The sequence below is a fragment of the Fukomys damarensis genome, unplaced genomic scaffold, assembly GCF_012274545.1.
Source record: "Fukomys damarensis isolate Sample0158 unplaced genomic scaffold, DMR_v1.0_HiC HiC_scaffold_14, whole genome shotgun sequence".
NCBI classification, from domain to species: domain Eukaryota; kingdom Metazoa; phylum Chordata; class Mammalia; order Rodentia; family Bathyergidae; genus Fukomys; species Fukomys damarensis.
The window spans coordinates 1695787-1714077 of NW_022900926.1; the positions used below are offsets into that span (position 1 = coordinate 1695787).

Here is an 18291-nt window from a genome sequence, read left to right on the forward strand (position 1 = left end):
GAGAATTATACTCTGTGGTTCAGTCTTGCTGAGTGTCAGAAAGATCTCTCCAGATCCGAACAGTCTCCTAGGCCATCCCCTGAGATTCCAATTTAACAGGTGGGTCTGGCTGTGGGCTCAGGTTGCCTAACACATCTTTATTTCAAAGCATTAAAGAAAAAGTGTTCATTGTAAAAACAAAATTCAAAAATGGGGGAGTGTTTAAGATAGAAAGGAAGGGCTCCACTGTTCCTTTTCTTTGCCAAACCTCAGCCCCATGGGTAGCTAGTGTCAGCTCTTGGGTGTGTATCACTGCAGGCTGCCAAGACTTTGGTCTGTCTTGCTACAGAAGTGCCTGTTTTGTTTTCTGTTACTTAAGACTATCTCAAATGTAAATGCGTGTCTGATTCTCACCAAATGTAGAGAATACACATGTCACCATATACTAGCTATGCTTTACACACAGAATTTTATTGGTGACCTAGGGCAAGTCTCAAAAAGATCAGAGCTTCTTGTCCAAAGTAGCTGAGACAGAGGATCCTGGGCTGCTGGTGGGGTGGACAGTCCACCCATGTCACACACGGAATTACACATGTCAAAGGCGATGCCTTCAAGGTGTTCTCACTGTGGGTGATGACAGACCCACAGGGTTTCCCAGAACCAATTCTGCATAGTTCCCCAGAATGAGCTGGCTTGGGGACCTTCTTAGCGATGGGTAATGATTTCTCCTTGGGGAGGTTTTAGTCTTATCTGCCCTCACAGTGGTGTTCCAGGTGCACACATGTTCAGATGTGCCTGCTCTTCTGGGCTGCTTTAAACTGGGGTCTCCTGTATGGCCCAGACTGGCCTCGAAGTTACAGGTATGGACCACCACACTGGCCTCTCCCCTCTTTTCAATGACCACATAAATGTCCTGTTGTAGGCACTTTTTCCTCTCTCCCCCTTCCAGGAATTGAACCCAGGACATGTACTTGCCAGGCAGGAGCAGTGCTACTGAACCACACCCCTGACCCTTCCCCTTCCTTTTTTCCAGTTTGCTGCATTCCTGAATCTATCCTAGGATCAGATGGGAACCCTATGTCAAGGCAGGCACCTCCCCTAGTACCAGCTGGGGAGCAGCGACTGGGGTGAGAAAGTCATAGTGTTGAACTGTATGGCCATGATGTTAAGTCCAATATACCCAAATACATACAGCAGCATTAAAAATTGCTAAACTGTGCTTAGCAGAGGACGGTAAGAATAATCAGTTAATATACAAGACTTATATAAATGACATAAATGTTCATGTACAATGTTTCCAGGTGTTCAAATAGTTTAATTCTTTTTTAACCACTAATCTGGTATAATTGAAGAGTTTAGTTAAAAAAAGTAAACTGAAGAACTTATAAAATGACAATCACTTGAAAAGAATCTTATTTGATAGGTCAAACCGCTCACACTTTGGTATTTTCTAACGCCCAGAAGAACAGAGGCGTCTAAGCACCGTGCGCACCCTGTGAACAACACTGTGAAGGGCAAATCAGACTAAAACCCTCCCCGAGGAAAACTTATTAAACACCACTAAGTAGACCCCCAGGCTAACGCATTCTGGGGAAGCTCTGCAGACTTACAGCCTGAGTTTACCAATTCAGAACCACAGTAAGGCTTCTTCATGCCCCGAAGGTGCGTGCACACTGTTTCCAGCTGCCCTCCCACTCTCCACTGAGATGGACTAGAAAGCATCTAGAAAGAAAGACCAATCACTCGGGACTGGTGTTTAAAGGCGATGCTTGCAGAGAACTGCCCAGCACGGTGCCCGACACAGGTGGGCACAGGCAGCACGGGGCTCACTCAGCCCGCTGACGGGCAACAGGCCGAGGGCCAGCTCTAAGGCCTGCAGCGCTGCACTGAGAATTCCCTGAAGGAGAGCGTCCATTTTATTACCTTTTCAGGAGACACGTCCAGTTACTAACAGACAATCATAATGTGACTTTTATTTTATACTGGAGTACCTCTTTAATTATAACTATTAAAGGGAAAAATGACTGCTGTCCCCAATACTCTAAGTACAACTCAAATAATTTTGAAAATAACTACCTTTTATTTAGGTTCATATTTCTATCCAATTAACATATTATCAAAAGTCAAGATTAATACATCTGTGCCAAAAAATTGAAATTCTCTATATGAGTATACAGAAGAATTTCAACATGCAGCCTTTTTTCATCCACACTGACATAAATATATTTGTTTATGTGTAATTAAGAAAACGCAGCTAAATTTATCTACATAGTTCTAATTTTTTTTTTCTGTAGAAAGAAAAGCCGAATGTGAATAGGTACAATATTTCTTTTCTTACGTATGAGAAAAAAGTATAAATTTCTTAGGACATCTCTAGACTCAAAGCATCGCTGTCTCTCAGAAATGGCTGACAAATGGCAGCCTGTTGCACAAATGTTTACTGGAATACATCCACACCCCTCAGGTGACACAACCACAGAGTGTCATACCTCAGCCACAGAGACAAGCAGACACACAAGCATTTCCCATTTGGGCTTATGGAGAAGTCTGCCCTTGAGGCCAGGAAGCATTCAGTCCTGCTCAGAGGTATTCAACCTCCTGCTATGTCTTAAAAGAGCCAGCTCTATAAGACTGCTCTGTAAAAATAAATCTTATTTTTCTCTCTTTACACTTATGGAAAAAAATCTGATGGAGTGGAAACATTTGAAATATTATTTTGAAGCTTAATTTCTCCATAATTGTATATATCTAAGTACAAATCAGTAGTTTTGCCGATTCTTAAGAAATGCATTTATGCCATCTTGCTTTGCATCTGTTAATGATTTTTACATTAAAATGTAAAATATGTTCTAAATCTCATGAACCTTCATAATTATCTTTTAAATAAATGTTTATTGATACTACTTTTTCAAAAACTAGTTGAACAAAAGAGGAAAACCATTTTTAATTTATCTCCATTTTTATGATAATCTAAATAGTTTTATATCTTACAAAGTTGGCACTGAAATAAGTTTATGTTGTGACTACAATCTTGCTCGACTATAACAACATATATGCTTACAATACAATATGGCAGACGTAAGCACATATGCAAATGGCCAACAGCAGCTACAACAGCCATCTGCAAAACATCTTACTGGATGCCAAAGTGTATTCTACACCAGGGAAGCTGTAAAGCAGTGATGTCGTCTATGCGGGACCCAGAGTGCAGCATGCCCTGTGAGTGGACTTACATTGCTGACAGACTTATGCAACGCTTCCCCCAGAGAGTGCCGCTGCGAGGAGACAACAGAACACAGGAAGACGCTCAGAACCCAGCTCCAACACAGTAGGGTGCAGAGACAGCAAAACAGAACGCTAGGGTATACGCTCAAGAACAGAGAAGCCGAAATCTGTTCCGAGAAAGAAATCAGAAAGTTAAGACCCAGCCTAAATTATGTGTAGCCCCTCAGAACTGCCTGCTCTGTGGGTGGGTGCAGACTTACCCACACAAGACCACAGGCCCAAGTGAGCATACAGTGGTGCTGAGAAACCTAAAAAAATACTCCTGCTCGAAATTTCTCCCCTAACCTCCAACAGAATCGTCAAAATCATTACAGCTGGCACTGCCATGGGGTCAGTTTCTCCAGACAGAACCAGCCGACAACAGCCATGGCACCACCACAACAGACAATAAAGATGGGGCCAGAAACAACCACAAGGTAATCACTGGAGATGGGACGATGTGATAACAACCGGGTTTTGTACACAATGGGAAAGGCAGATGAGCCTTTCTCTCTTTTAAAATCCTATGTTTAGTATGTATTTGGCAAAATTACTTACAATCTGGGTTCACTTTTTTACAAGTGTGTTGGAATTTTTTGGAGGGGGATGTTCCAGGGATCAAACTCAGGACCTTGAGCTTGTGAGGCAGGCGGTGGAACCACTGAGCTAAATCCTCAGCCCAGTTTGTTGAAATTTTAAGGGATAAATCATTAGGAAAATATCCCCTCCTTTCAAATACAAGGAGAAATAAGATTTCATTTTCAGTCACCTCATTATTTTATCTTCCAAAAGTACTAAACAGCATTTTCAATTTATATTACCAATTTAAATAAAAGTGAAAGGTTTTTACTCTGGACACAAGACGTATTCAGACAAAAAATAATTATTTTTTTCATGATATGATTATTGCTTGAAGTGTCACAAATTAAAGATAGTTTTTATTTTAAAAATCATTTTTTACTAATGGCTTAGACTAACACAAAGATATAATTTACCAGGGCTAAAAATACAAAGTGAGAAAAAAGATACTTCCAATTTCATTATTTCACAGCTTCTCAATTTAAAGTCTTACACTTTTATATGTGTTACACTTATTTTTCTCTTTCACACTCATACTCTTTATATACACTTCATTAAACTTAAGGAAATCTGAAGAATTTTTAGTTTTCCTCTATATTTCTCAAAACTGTTGTCCTAATACTAGAAGTTAATCTAAAATATATGCTAGTTACACTAATTTTTTTCTTTTTCAGATGTATTCTTTACATAAGACTTCATAAAACAAGAAAATCTGAGGGATTTTTAGTGTACCTCTTCCTACTTCTCAGAACTGTTGTCCCACTACTAGAGGTTATTCTAAAATGTATGCATTTTACTCATGAAGCAGATTTTATTTTTTATTCTTTAGGGTATTACCACACAAAATTACTTGTTATTTAAGATCCCTGAATCAAGTGATAAGACAGAAAAAGATAACAAATCAGAGTGACATGCCAGGTCTGGATTCAGTTTGGATTTTAGGTTCCACTGTATTTGAGCATCTAGAATCGAAGCTCACGTGGTCACCATCTCTGTCCACAGGTGTGGGTGACAGCAACACCTAAACCAAGAGCCACGGCCCTAGGCTGTGGTATCCGGTGCGCTAACACCACACACGGGCCACAGGAAAAGTGCAAACCGCTGGGTGGCAGTGCTACTGTTGGTCACCACATAAATGAAGCGAGGTTTGTTTTTTCACTTAATATTTGAGTACTGACATATTCTAGAAAATATCCTAAGTGCAAAGAGACATACAGAGCCAAGTCAGATAATAAAGCAAACACAAAAAACAAAGGACTACATAAGAAAAGGCTAATACTAAACATGATTTTTCAAAAGGCTGCTATGACAGGTGTGCCTGGAGGGTAAAGAAAGACTTTGGAAGAAGGAATATTTGGACTTGGGGGGAGGGGGAGGTTTGTGCACAGGGGGACAGGAGACACCTTTGGGGAAAACACTCGGGCCAAGGACCCAGCCAGCGGGAGGCCCCTGAGGCGAGGGCGTGTCTGGAGAGGGACAGAGCCAGCAGTGGGTGCCCTGAGGGGCTTTCAGGCAGCGAGCCGAGTGGCCTGATTTATAAGGTAAGAGCACGCACTCTGAATGCTGTGGGGTCAGGGACCAGAGATGGGGAAGCCACTGTGACTGTGCCTTAGATTGTGTTAGTAGAGGACAGGAAAGCAGATAGAACTGGGATGCTTTAGACACGGAATAGGCAGGACTGCCAAGATGACCTGGGAGGTGGAGGAAAACAGAAATCAAGATTACTCCAGTCTCCCACGCCCAGCAAACAGCAGCAGAAGAGAAGATTTGGAAGTGGGAGGGTAAGAATCAACACCTCTGAGTCAGTCATATCAAGCCTGAGATGTCTGCTTGCTGCCTTACTGCATGCAAACTCAGGAGGAGTTTGCACCTAGAAATCACCTGTAAGTCCTTGACATGGCACAGGACTCCAACCACTAGGCTGCTAAGGTCCTCACACCCAAAGGACAAGTGGTGGGCAGGCAAGGAGAGATGGAGCCTTCTGGAGTGGGCTTCGAGTCCTTAGAGACCTGAAAGGGCATCTCAGTCCTCCCACATGGAAGGGCACAGTGACAGGAGGCCGCCCACAAGCCCGGACGCTATCCCAGCACTGTGGCCTTGGACCTAGCAGCCGCCTGAACATCAAGAAGTTGTTCCAGTTTAAAAGCTACCAGTCTTCAATTTTCTAGGTGAAGACAGGAAGTGAGGGTGCTGCTCTCTGATTCGAAGAATGTGGGCACTGTTTGGGACGCGTGGTGAGGAGGGGCCAGGAGAGTTCTGAGCTGCATCCCAGCAAAGCCGGCACTGCCTTGAGTTCTTTAATGGCCATTCTGGTGAGGGGTCGGCATGGGAGAGCCTTTTACAGAACACCAAGAAATCCCGAAAGCCTGCTGGCAGAAATACAGACCTTAAAGGCCACCCTGCTGAGGTGTGGGGCAGACATGGAGAACTCCTATGGAGGGAAAGTGGTCCCCGATAGAGGCTGCGGAGCTGGCTGAACTGTCCTCGGGTATTTGTGCCTTATGAAGGGCAGAACTCCTGGGCAAGGGCACGGATACTGAGCTGAAATAATCCCTAAGCAAAGCTGTGTAGGCACAGGTTGGGGTTACAGTAACATGCAACAGAAGAGAAGTGACTTCAAGGTGGAATTGTTATAGAAATCACACTAGAATGTACAGACTTGGAAAACTCTTGAGAGCAGCCACAATGTAAGAATAAGAAGTGTCTGTAAGAGAACACCAGAGTGCAGCTAAGGAACTGTGTGATGTCCTGGCAGAACTCGGCACTGTGCTCTAAGACGACAGAGTGGCCCTGGAGGTGATCTGGAGCTGGCAGGACCACCTCCTTGGTTTGGAAAGGCTGACTGCAGCCTCACTTCCAGCAGCAACAACGCCTCTGCCCAGAACCCCAGCGGGTGAGGAAGGTAGCGCCTGCCCGTGGGTTTGGGAGACAGGACTCAGCCCCTGAGCCGGGGGCGAGGGTCAAGCTCTCAGGTCTCACGGAGCTCGCTGAGCACTTGGGGCCTCCTGGGTATCTTCCTCCTTCCTTCGCAGTGTCTCCCTTTCGGAGTGGGATGTGGTGACTGTTAAGCAGAGCTGTCAACCTGGCTGGCCTGAGAGCTGCCCAAGGATGGACGCACACACTTCTGAGATGTGTGGGTCACAGAGGCGTGGCCTCGGGTACCGCGCCTGTTCCCAGGGCTGTGTCCCTGCTCTGCTCGCTCCCTGCAGTCTCCCGCCAGCCATGTCTGCTCTGGAGCCAGCTGACCAAGCCACACAGTGGGGTGCACTGGGCATTTGACCCCATCCATGAACGGCTAATGAAAGGGCTAGCCCAATCCTATCACACCACAGGATTCTGGAAACACAGCCTTGCTTGTGCTACAGCCGGGATGCTGACTCCCCCCAGGACCAGATGTCACAGGCTTGGCCCTGGAGGTGGAGCTGCTGGGAAGTGGGGGCGCCTGGGGGGCAGCGGGAGGTGCCTGGGTCACGATGCGGGGTGTGCCCTTAAGGGGGTGATCAGACCCCCTACTGCCCTCCTCACTTCCTGGCCACACATAACTGGCCCTTGCCGTCCTAGCCCCCAAGGTGGAAAGTGCTCTGAACTTGGCTCAGGGTTTCCGGTCACAGAAGTAAGCGAGGAGAAAAACTGAACACAAAAAGAAGTTATTGCATTTACTTAGAAATTTAGGGCCATACTGAAAAATCAAACAAAGCTCTTCAGAGTTACCTCAGTGTTCTAAACCTAAGTTTATTCATTAAAAACAGGACAAAGTTTTACATGTTTGCAATTTCTAAACACGTTGTTATATGAATACTGATTGAAATGCAGTGAACTGTAACCTTTTAGAGGACAGAGACCCTGTCTTCATGCTTTGCATCCAAAGTGCCAAAGCAGGCGGTTGGCGTGAGTAAATGGTCAATAAATATTTCTACAAAGGCTAAGTGAATTATATGGACTTTAAATATTGAGTTAGTTTTCACTACTCTCTACTTCTCCCTTCTCCCATCAAAAAAAAGCAATAAAGAAAAAAATCCTAGATAACTAAAACAGTAAATTGTTGAGGAAAAGTGTGTGTGTGTGTGTTGATCAGAAATGCTGTTGACAAACACCAACAGAGTCTTAGAAATGCAGCCTATCAGGGAAATGAACCAGTGCGTATACTAAGCATCGTTCCACTGAAGAGCCACCAAGAGGACCCCTACTTGCTCCAGGCGTGTGCCTTAACACCCTCATCAGCGGTCTACATTGCAGCAGCGTTGAAAGGGTGACTTCTGAATGGTCCCCACACCCGATGCCACCACCTGCAGCCCTCTGAGGTGTTGGCTCGGCTTCCCAGCTCCTGGCGCTCTGCTCAGGCAGCAGCCTCCCCAGCCAGGCGGCTCTGGTGGGGAAGCTCCGAGGCCTAGCCCACAGGTCTGTGCACCTCAGGAGCCGGGCTGCGAGGCCCGGAGGGCAGGCCACTCTGGCTAGTGCGGGTTCAGTTCGGCACAGCACCTGGCCCAGAGGCACTCAAGTTTGCTGAAGAAATGCACAAACACGTGAAAGAGGTACAAAAGTAACTTCTTAGATTTCAACAACTAGGGCTATTCTGAAGCAAACGAAGACGGGTGATGTGGGCCAAGACAAGAAGGCCCTGCGGCTCCTCACAAGGACCTCTGAAGGCACACTGGATGGTGGAGTGGAAGAGGTGGCACTGGAGAGACCGCTGTGGGCAATGCCACACCCTGTGTAATCAAAAGTGCTCACTGCCCGGCAGGCTCAACAGAGAGCACAGCCAAAGCATTGTGAGAGACGGGCCCGCCGAGGCCCACATCTGGGAGCTCTCCTGACTGCTGCAGGGTGCATTATTAAACTTTTAACTTCCGAGACAAAACTGATACACTGCAGTGCCAGTGAATATGTTAAAGGCTAAAGAAATTTCAAATCCAATACTACCGAGTATGTAATACTTTCTTAAAGCAAATCACATAGTCTTTTTCTAATGTTAATTTCAAAAAAGCTAATACCCAGAGGAAAGCAACCATAAAGCTTAAGAATTAAAAATGAATTTCACAGCTCTGATAATTCTCCTAAAGCAAAAACAAAAGAAAAAGTCACAAACCTTCTCTCAATATGTAAATTGAAATAGTAGCAACATGCCTGTGAATGAAATTAAGGAAACAAGCTCGGGTGCCAGCTTGTCACCCTTAAGTCTTTTCTCAGAGGCCTGCTGTGAGTCACACACACGTCCACCAAACCCTTCTAGACCCAGACACTTACTGCTGTCTGGTGTCTCCCGTGAACCAGACTGGGGTGAGCTGAGGAGCGCTGGGTGCCGCGGAAACGCCCTTCAGGTCTCGTGAGGTTCCAGGCCGTGGTTGGGGGCATCCTCTGCCACTCCCACAGAGCAGTGGGGCTCGGCTGTGTCTCAGGGAGCCAGAGACCCCACAGTTCCACTCACTCTCCACACTCCTCTCAGTGGGACAGACTTAAATTTTAAAGAGCAAGGTTCCGGCAGAAAAGAAAACTGAGTATTAATTAATAGTGAAATAGTTCTAGGTTAATTTAGAGAGCCATTTGGGACTGTGTATAGCAGAGGAAGAACACTAGCCATGTGAATCTGATGAAAGATGAATTAAAATTATTAATTTTTTTGACTGGAGAAATTAAGGGCCGACTTCTACCTTCCCCTAAGGACACTTTTTCTCATTATCTTCGAGCTGGGAACTGAAGTAGGGAGCAGACAGGTCACAGGTGCTGCTGGTTTTTGGCTCCCGCGTTCACTTCTCACGTCTGAGGGGCGCCGGAGGCCACCATCCGCTCTCCAGCTGGCTTCTCTCCCTCACACGAGACTGCTCTCTGGCCTTCCTGAGCCTTTGCCCCCTGACAGAACTCTTCTTGCCAGCCGTCTCTCTCAGTGTCCACGACGGGCTGCAGTGTTTGTTCTACATAATTTCCTGTTCTTCTCATTTTGAGGGAAGGACTCAGAACTCCAAGGCTCTGTCGCTGCTCAGGCATCTGCCGAGGTTTGAGTTATCTGAGAAAAGATGTTTTATAGGTCGCACGCTGTTCTCTCTACTGCAGATCCTGCTTGCGTCCCTTCTCCTATTAAAAGGCAATGTTAAGCTGGGCATGGGTTTCTAACACCCGTGTGTATTCTGCATTCACATTCCTAGTGTGGCAGGCCACATGCGGCCACGCCTCATATTGGACAGCACTGGTCTAGAAAGTGGTCTGAAACAAGCCTCAAGGAAACTGGCCTTCACAACTCTTCATTCTAAGGCGTTTTTACTCTAGTAAATGTAAAAAATTATGAAGTGTCTTGGGATCACAAAATCAACATCACAAAACAAAACTTAGCTCTCCTTTCTCTCTCTCAAATAAGCAGCTTGCACCAACCTCCTAGTCTCAGATGATGGTCTCCTTTTCAACACCTAGTTCAGATCCCACATTTGGTAACATTTTACCAAACTTTACCTTTGTTTCAAAGTACTCTACCAAATTACAGTGGACCCTCAAGTTACAACCAGCCTGACATATGAACAACAAACAAAACTTAGCTCTCCTTTCTCTCTCTCAAATAAGCAGCTTGCACCAACCTCCTAGTCTCAGATGATGGTCTCCTTTTCAACACCTAGTTCAGATCCCACATTTGGTAACATTTTACCAAACTTTACCTTTGTTTCAAAGTACTCTACCAAATTACAGTGGACCCTCAAGTTACAACCAGCCTGACATATGAACAACTTGGATTATGACTGGCATTTTAGTTTTAAGTTACGACCAAAGTCTAGTTACGACTCGAATGTCGGCTGCTTGTGCTTCCAGATGGTCTCAGACACAGATTTCACCCTTGAAGAGTTCTGGAAGGAACACAACAGCACCCTTTCCTGGGTGGGGTTCACTGAGAGATCCTGGGCCAGTGTCTCTCTGAGGACCCTGAGATCTGCTGTGTACAGGAGGGGGACTTTGAAGGCCGTGCAGAGGAGCCTTGAGCCTGCATTGACCAACTTGAGTTACAACCAGCCCTGAGAACGAATTGAGTTTGTGTGAATGAACTGAGTTCATAAGCCAAGGGTCCACTCTATGTGGTATGTTCCCTCAAAGTTACTCTTCTATTCTTAATGAAATAAATGTAACTCAGGTCCTTACTGGGCAGAACAGTCTGTACTTCATGTATAAGACAGGTGCTTCTGTGATCCCTGGGCCTTGATTCTGTTCACTGTTCAAAAGGTGTGAGTGCTGAGGAAGAGCCCAGCAGTGGTTTGGGTGTGGGATTCAGCAGGGAGCAGCAGAGACCAGGCTTCGTGGAACTGGCTCCGACAGGAGAGGGGTCCCACTGCTGCGCAGAAGCATAAAGAGAGTGATGGAGCAGCTAGGTGAGAGAAAGCAGTCAAGGAAGATCTTTTTTTTTGTACCACGGATCGAACTCAGGACCTTGTGCTTGTGAGGCAGGCAGTGGCACCACTGAGCTAAATCCCCAGTCCATAAGATCTTTTTGAGTACAGAATTTAATAAAGTAAAGAAACAAATCATGCCGATCTCTAGAGAAAGTGGGTTCCACGTGGAGGGACTGGCGGGGCCCAGACGTCCATGTGGAGTAGGCCGTGTGCATGCAGCAAGACCTGCAGCAGGCCGGCTGGCTGAGGACATGAAAGGACAGAGCGGCGGGAGAAGATGCTGCTGAGGGTCAAAGCCCCCAAGTGTGTGCTGCACGCTGTGGTGGAGGCACTGGGGAGCTTGAGGCTGAGGGTAACGTAAGCGTCACTGGCTGCTCAGAAAATCACCTGTGGGCGAGTGAGAGCAGCAGAGCCCAGGGCGAGGCCAGAGCTGCACTGTGGGGGAAGCAAAGCTGGACGGGAGTGGGCAGGTCCTGGGGATCCTGGAAGCCAAACAGACGGGGTGCTGCGGACAGCTGTGCTGTGTGTGTGTGTGTGTGGGGGTGCGTGTGTGTGTGTGTGTGTGTGTGTGTGTGTGTGTGTGTGTGCTCATGTGGGATGGCAGCATATAAGGAGTCCGGCTTGGGTGAGAGGTGTGCGTTCCAAAGCAGGCTGCCGACCCCCGAAATCAGGTGTCCCCACCTCAGCACCACAGCTACACGGAGCTCTCTGAAGTATGTTTCAGTGTGCCGCCCCTCCGGGGCACTCTACCGGACCTCACAGCTGACAGTACCATGGCTTTTCACAACACCTGCCCCACGCTGCACCCCAACTTTGTTTTCTCTCCTCACTCCTTATAGGCACATCCCCACAGAGCCTGGGAGGGAGGATGCAGTTTAATAACATGTCTGTTGGATAAGTACTTGTTCTTCTTGTTACCCCTCCGTGTTCACCCTTTGCAAAGCTGGCCCCTCTGGTGACCTCTCCCCGAAGCATGTTGGTTATAGCACTGTTTCTCCAGACTTCTACCCAGGGATGCACTGCTGAGCAACACCCTAGCCAGGCACAGTGGTGCACACCTGTACTCCCAGCACTTTGGAAGTCTGAGGCAAGAGAACCGCAAGTTCAAGCCCAGCCCATGCAACTTAGCAAAATCCTGTATCACAATAAAAAATACCAGGGGGCTGGCTAGGGATTTGGCTCAGTGGTTCTGCCACCTGCCTTGCAAGTGCAAGGTCCTGAGTTCGATTCCCAGTACCAAGAAAATGAAACCAAACCAAAAAAAAAAAAAAAACAGGGGCTGGGGATGTAGCCCAGTGCCAAGGCCCTGGGTTCAATCCCTGGCAGGGGGCAGTGAGTTGCAGCATTCACTGATACCTGTGGGGTACACTTCAGCCAACACAGGTCACTGCAGCCACGGTATGATCTCCCTGAGAGTGCTGCTGGGAAGAGAGGCATGCAGCTGAGATGCCACTCTCCTGCTCCTGCAGTGCCAACTGTTGGCCATCCAGAGTCCCTGTACACTGTGACTTACCGGAAGTGCCTGCACACAAACTTCTTCCAGACAGCAGATGTGACAAGTGTACGAACTGTGCCACACAACCACCCAGGCACCGGGGCTTCAGAGCTCATGTCTACGGGATGGAGCATGAAACCCAACCACAGGCCTCACTGCTGCACTTGGGGCTCCTCAGTCCAAGGCTCTGGATGAGGTGGGTAAATTATCACAATGGGTCCAAAGTGAAAGCTGCCTTAGAAAGGGGAAATAAGGGGCCGGGCGTGGTGGTGCACACCTATAATCCCAGCACTTGGGAGGCTGAGGCAGGAGGATTGCTGTGAGTTCGAGACCAGCCTGGGCTCCATAGTGAATTCCAGGTCAGTCTCAACTATACAGTGAGACCCTGTCTCAAAAAACAAACAAACAAAACAACCAAGAAAGGGGAAATAAGGGAGTATGTGATAGAAACTATGATTACAGGAAACCCCACGTGGACACTTTTCTTTAGACAGAATGGAAAAGTGAATGTAGCTCTTTGGGCCAGGGATTTAGCTCAGTGGTTCTGCCGCCTGCCTCACAGCACAAGGACTGGAGTTGGATGCCTTGGTACCAAAAAAAAAAAAAAAGAAGAAGAAGAAGAAGAAGAAGGTAGCTCTTTTGCTTTAACAAACTGAGATGCACACACTGTCTAGCATAACTATAATGAGGCATAGCCAGGCTTGGACTAAAAGTGGTTACTTGGCAGAAAAAGAGGACACATGAAACAATAAAAGGAAACTAAAATACAAGGAATTGACTCTAAATTGAAGCACGGGGTGACAGGAACATTTTTTGGAAAATTCTATGAAACAGAAACATCTGATTCAAGGAAAATGAATATTGTATGCTTTTCTATGCCCAATTTTAAAGCAGTAGGCTGTGAGGGTGGGCATAAAGAGGGTTAATTCTCAAGAGCTTACCCCATAGGAAAGACAAGTTTTTCTTCTTGGCTCTAAGCAGGTACACTAAGGCACAAAATACTCTTTCAATTCAAACACACACACACACACACACACTGAATTAATTACTCTCTTTCAGAGTGACAAGAATTATTGTGAAACAGCGGATACCAAGCGTCACGTCCCGAGCATTTCCGAAAGACACTGCACATGTGCATCAATCTTATCCAAAGCTGTGCTGCCTACTTGGAACTTCGACATGACCACAAAGAGACAGGTAATAGTGGATTTCTAGCACCAAATGATAAGCTGCTTTCTGCCGAATCCTGCACTTGCTTCTCAGCTGGTGACTCATGAGTCAGTTTTGATAGGGAAAACTTTTATAAATAGCACAAACCTATAAAGTGCTACAATGTAAAATGGCTTCTGCTGTCGCTGACACCAGTTTGTTTTGTTTAGCTCAGAACTAACAGGCACTGAAAGCACTAATTGCTGAAGGAGGCATTTGGTCTTACCTGAGCTAACAGGGCACGTCAGGGTCTTGAGCTCCAGTGAGACTGGAGCCACATGATCCTAAGAGTGTTTAAATCAAAGAACCCATTGCTAACATTTGCTCCCCTGACCCTGAACTCCCCCGTTTCCTATGAACTAGAATAGGTAACTAGGCGAATGTTAAAGGTAAACTCCCCAACTGCAAAGAACCGTTACGTCTGGGTTGAAAGCTAACTACCCTATGACTGTGATTTGAACTGTGGGTATCAAATGTAACCACCCACATGAAGTCAAGGCTGTGAAACCCTATAAAAGGAGGAGTTGTAACACAGTGTGTCGTCGATCCAGGCACAGCTTGTGTGCAGTCGACCCTTATCAATGAGTAAATTTATTATTTTACTTCCATTCTGTTGCCTCTCTGTGTGTCACTTACTGATTCCTTCTGCAACGGTCCTATTTAATAACTGATTTAACAGGAGGATGCTAAGAATTCATAAACTTGGAGTCTGTATAAAGAAGTGCTTATGTGCATATTGTTTTAACTGCAGTTATAAATGTTCTGGAAGAGAGCATGACTTAACAGGTTTAGTAATGCTCTCTGGTGATGGGAAACTCCTCCAAAAGGCATCAAGCTCAGCCCTGTGGCGAGGCGGAAGAAAACTGCTCACCTTTGGCACATGGCTTCAGGTAATCAGGGCACTGAATAAACGAGATTTTCTGTCGCGTAAATCACACCAAATGACTTGAGAAAAAAAGATTCTGTATTTTCAAAAAGTAGCTGAATTTCTCATTCAAGATCTCTAAAGTGTTCAGTTCAAATATTAAGCAAAAGTTACAAATTATTTTCGGTATTTAGGACTACATACATAAGTAGCTAGTCTGTGTGTTTGTAAATGTTGATTTTACACATTTAAAAACTTTTAAGCCTGCCCTATGAAAAATGAGAAAATACAGTAACTAGTGTACACAGTGTGTTACAGATAATGTCTGAGAAAAGGAAACTTTCTCAGCTGAGACTGTGAAGTACCTGGTTTAGGAGATCTTCCACTTTCTTCTGCCACGAGTCCCTGGCAGCATTTTTCTCTCGCTCTTTTAACTGCAGCAGCTGGGACATTGCTGACTTCTTATCCTCTTCATGCTGAAGCCGTAACTCTTCACTAAGTTTAGAGCACTCTTGTCTAGAAAGAAACACAGGCATTCAGTTATAAAGAGAATTATTTCCCAGGTAAGGGGTACAGAGTCATTCACAGGGTTACCAAATGCTTAATTAATCCTCCTCAAGGAGTAAGAGCAGATTACTTGATGGGTAAGGGCCACAAGCCAAACTGGTCACTTACCCAAGTTCACTCATTTATCAATTCAACAATGGTAAAACAGGTACTAGAAGAAGTCTTCTGACTTCAGGTTAGTTCTCTGCCTATTTTGTATTCAATACAATGAAATCGGAAAAAAAGTAAATCTGAATTGAAACAGAAAAAAGAATTCTAAGATCTCTGCATCTAATCATGGGAAAAACTCATTTAAAATACTGCTAACATGGACCATACAGCAGGAAACTCTTGCACACCTGTATCAGCAAGGTCCCATGGACAAAAGGTATACCTAAGATTTTCAGTCCACTTTCTCTCTAAGTCGTGGGCCATCCTGTCCACTCTGAGATTCTCCTCTTCCCTCACGGCAGCAAGTGTTTCTTCATGCCGGTGCCTCTCTTGTTCCAGCTCAGCCTATAGAACAAACACCTTTTGGTGAGGACCTGGCTTTGAAAGCAAAGATGCTGCTGCTTATTCCAGGCCACGGAGTGCTTATTATAACTTATAAATCATCACACCACAGTAACTGACACACTATGATAACTTCTCAAAATCTACAGAGGATGAGTGCGCAGAACTTACTTTATATTTTCAATTCCCTTGTCTAATCTATGAGGTACGATAAAAAACTACAGTGAACATTTAAATTTAAAAAATAAAAACTTCATTACGGTGAGACACTCAGCCATTAACCCTCAAAATACTCCCCTTGCTTAGAACACATCTGACTCACTGTTCCTGCCACTTTCTGAGCAGGTCTGGAAGTTCTTTTGCAAGTGTCTTTAAGTTGTGTTATGATGCAAATAAGGTGGATGACAGAACACCGTGATTTTTTATGGGCTTGCCTTTCTGTTCGATGGCATTCAGAAACAGTAGTCACCAAATGTTTGATCACACCCCGTAAAGACAAGAGAAAGGACTTCTAGAACCGCTTCAGAAAATGGCAAGAAAGAAGGGGTTGTATTCAAAGTGAGAGGACATTCCGAGAGGAATTAAGGGCAGTGCATCTTTCAATGTAATAAAGTCTTTACTGTATACTTTGATCACCACTTGTGTATTTTATTAAGGCTTTCAACAATACAAATTATTTAAATAAAAAGTCAGTGTTAAACATCTAAATTAAACCTCTCGGGTATTAACAATAGATTACTGAGTAACTTTCACATGTATGTGTATCCCATAGCAAATATGTTACTCAGATTCGTCTGTATTCATATTCAAAAGCACTCAACTTGTTCAAAGCCTGTGCATTACAGTCACAGCCTGCTGCCCCAGGCAGAAGGGTGACTGGACTTTGGGGTACTGACCCAGCAAGGGTGGTCTTGGCAGCAGTCCACACTCAGTACCACGGTAAGATCCCCGCACAGGAACACGCCGCAGGGGCTCCCGGAGCCTGGGCTGAGGTAACCTGACTGGAGGACAATGGTCCCGGGGCCCCAGCCAGCAAGGCCACGGCCTGAGGGCAGCAGGCAGTGGAGGTGTGGCTCGTGACCCAACCACCGGTCACCAGAGCCCCTCCTGGATCACGGCGCCCTAACACGGTGCCACTGAGCGTGTCCTCTCGGGCCGCCAGATGGAGGTCAGCACTGCTGCTCTGAGCTGCTGAGTCGGTTATGAAGCACAAGCCCCCAACACTGAGTCATGGCGGTGCACACAAGCTCCACCTCTAGGGACCACTGTTTCACCTCTGTTAGTATCAAATGTGGCAGAATCACTTCAAAATGATACCTTAACTCAGTGCGAAGGACCTTATGACACACACACTAGTGAGAGGAGGCTGAAGGGAAAGTTTAAAAAACCACTTGCTTTTAGGGAACTTAGCCAAAGGTACAGGAAACCATGAAGCACAGCCTTTTTCTGAATTGAAGTTGTACAGCAGAAAATACAATTATTTTCCTATCATTTTTATTACTTCATAAAAGAACAATGTAAATATGAGAAAGGACCTTAAAGATATGAAACTGAACCCATACGCATGGCTCTCGGTGCCAGGACTGGGAGGCAGAGGAAAAGCGGCCAGCACAAGGCACCCAAAGTCAGGGGCAGGGCAGCACCAAGTCACAGCCACACACAGCCCCATTTACTGGGCTATTTCGGGGGGCTGGGATGGGGCACTGGTACCGCTCAGCAGCGGGACAAGGTCTCCTGAGGGTTGGTCCCTAGCACTGAGAAAAGCCCAGCTGTTCTCTCCTTTGGTTTGTGACAGTAGGAAAAGCCCCCCAGATACAGCTTAGCCGCCTTTATCATGCAGATGTTTCCACTGCCCAATGCTCAGCACATCAGTAGATACGCCAAGCCTGGCCTTTGCAGCGGCAGACACTGGCAGACTGCACGGCTGGTAACAGGTGAATGGAGGGAAAGGTTTAAGGGAAATGAAGTCAGGTGTATTTTGTCACAGATTTCAAAAGTAAGATGTAGTCATCATAATACAAGAATATACAAATGACGCCTTAGATGAAATGCGAATAGAATTACACATGCAGTACAGAAAGGATGACCACTCACGCTTCCTCGTCCACACGCCTGTGAAATGTTACCAGTTCTGAGACTAAAATACATTAACAAAAGCAACATTTCCTACGAGTGCGCTACTTCGCCAGTCACCGTGCTGCCTGTGTCCTTTGTCAGAAAGCAGTAAGAAGAGCACTAACCAGTATCCCAACCCCTGCTCCCCACGCAGATGAGGAAATCAAGGCCTGCTCACAGCTGCGTACTAACGGCTGGAGCAGAATCTGGAGGCTCAGGAACCGAGAGGCCCACAGACTTGTTTCTAGACATGCGCCATGCTTCGTGGGAATGGACGGGAAAGGCAGAGCCTTTCTGCAATCACGAGGTGCCACCTGGGAAGGTTCCCACTTCTCAGCAGTGAAGGAATCTGACGACTCATT

At 46.0% G+C, this 18291-nt stretch overlaps 1 protein-coding gene across 10 annotated transcripts in view; it reads right to left on the reverse strand.

The window, feature by feature from the left end:
- Nucleotides 1–18291, reverse strand: part of Fam184a (family with sequence similarity 184 member A) — a 63520-nt gene that overhangs the window by 23169 nt on the left and 22060 nt on the right. For 8 of the 10 annotated variants that reach the window (XR_004517111.1, XM_033763208.1, XM_033763204.1 and 5 more), the window contains 3 exons: nt 15696–15817; nt 15121–15271; nt 3213–3254 (listed from right to left, as the gene is read on the reverse strand). Coding sequence is in view for 9 of the 10 variants with exons in the window: in XM_033763208.1 (XP_033619099.1) it covers nt 3213–3254; nt 15121–15271; nt 15696–15817 (315 nt within the window). In the remaining variant the exon portion in view is untranslated. The remainder of the gene's footprint in view (nt 1–3212; nt 3255–15120; nt 15272–15695; nt 15818–18291) is intronic. The other 2 variants (XM_033763209.1, XM_010644952.3) reach the window with 1 other exon arrangement.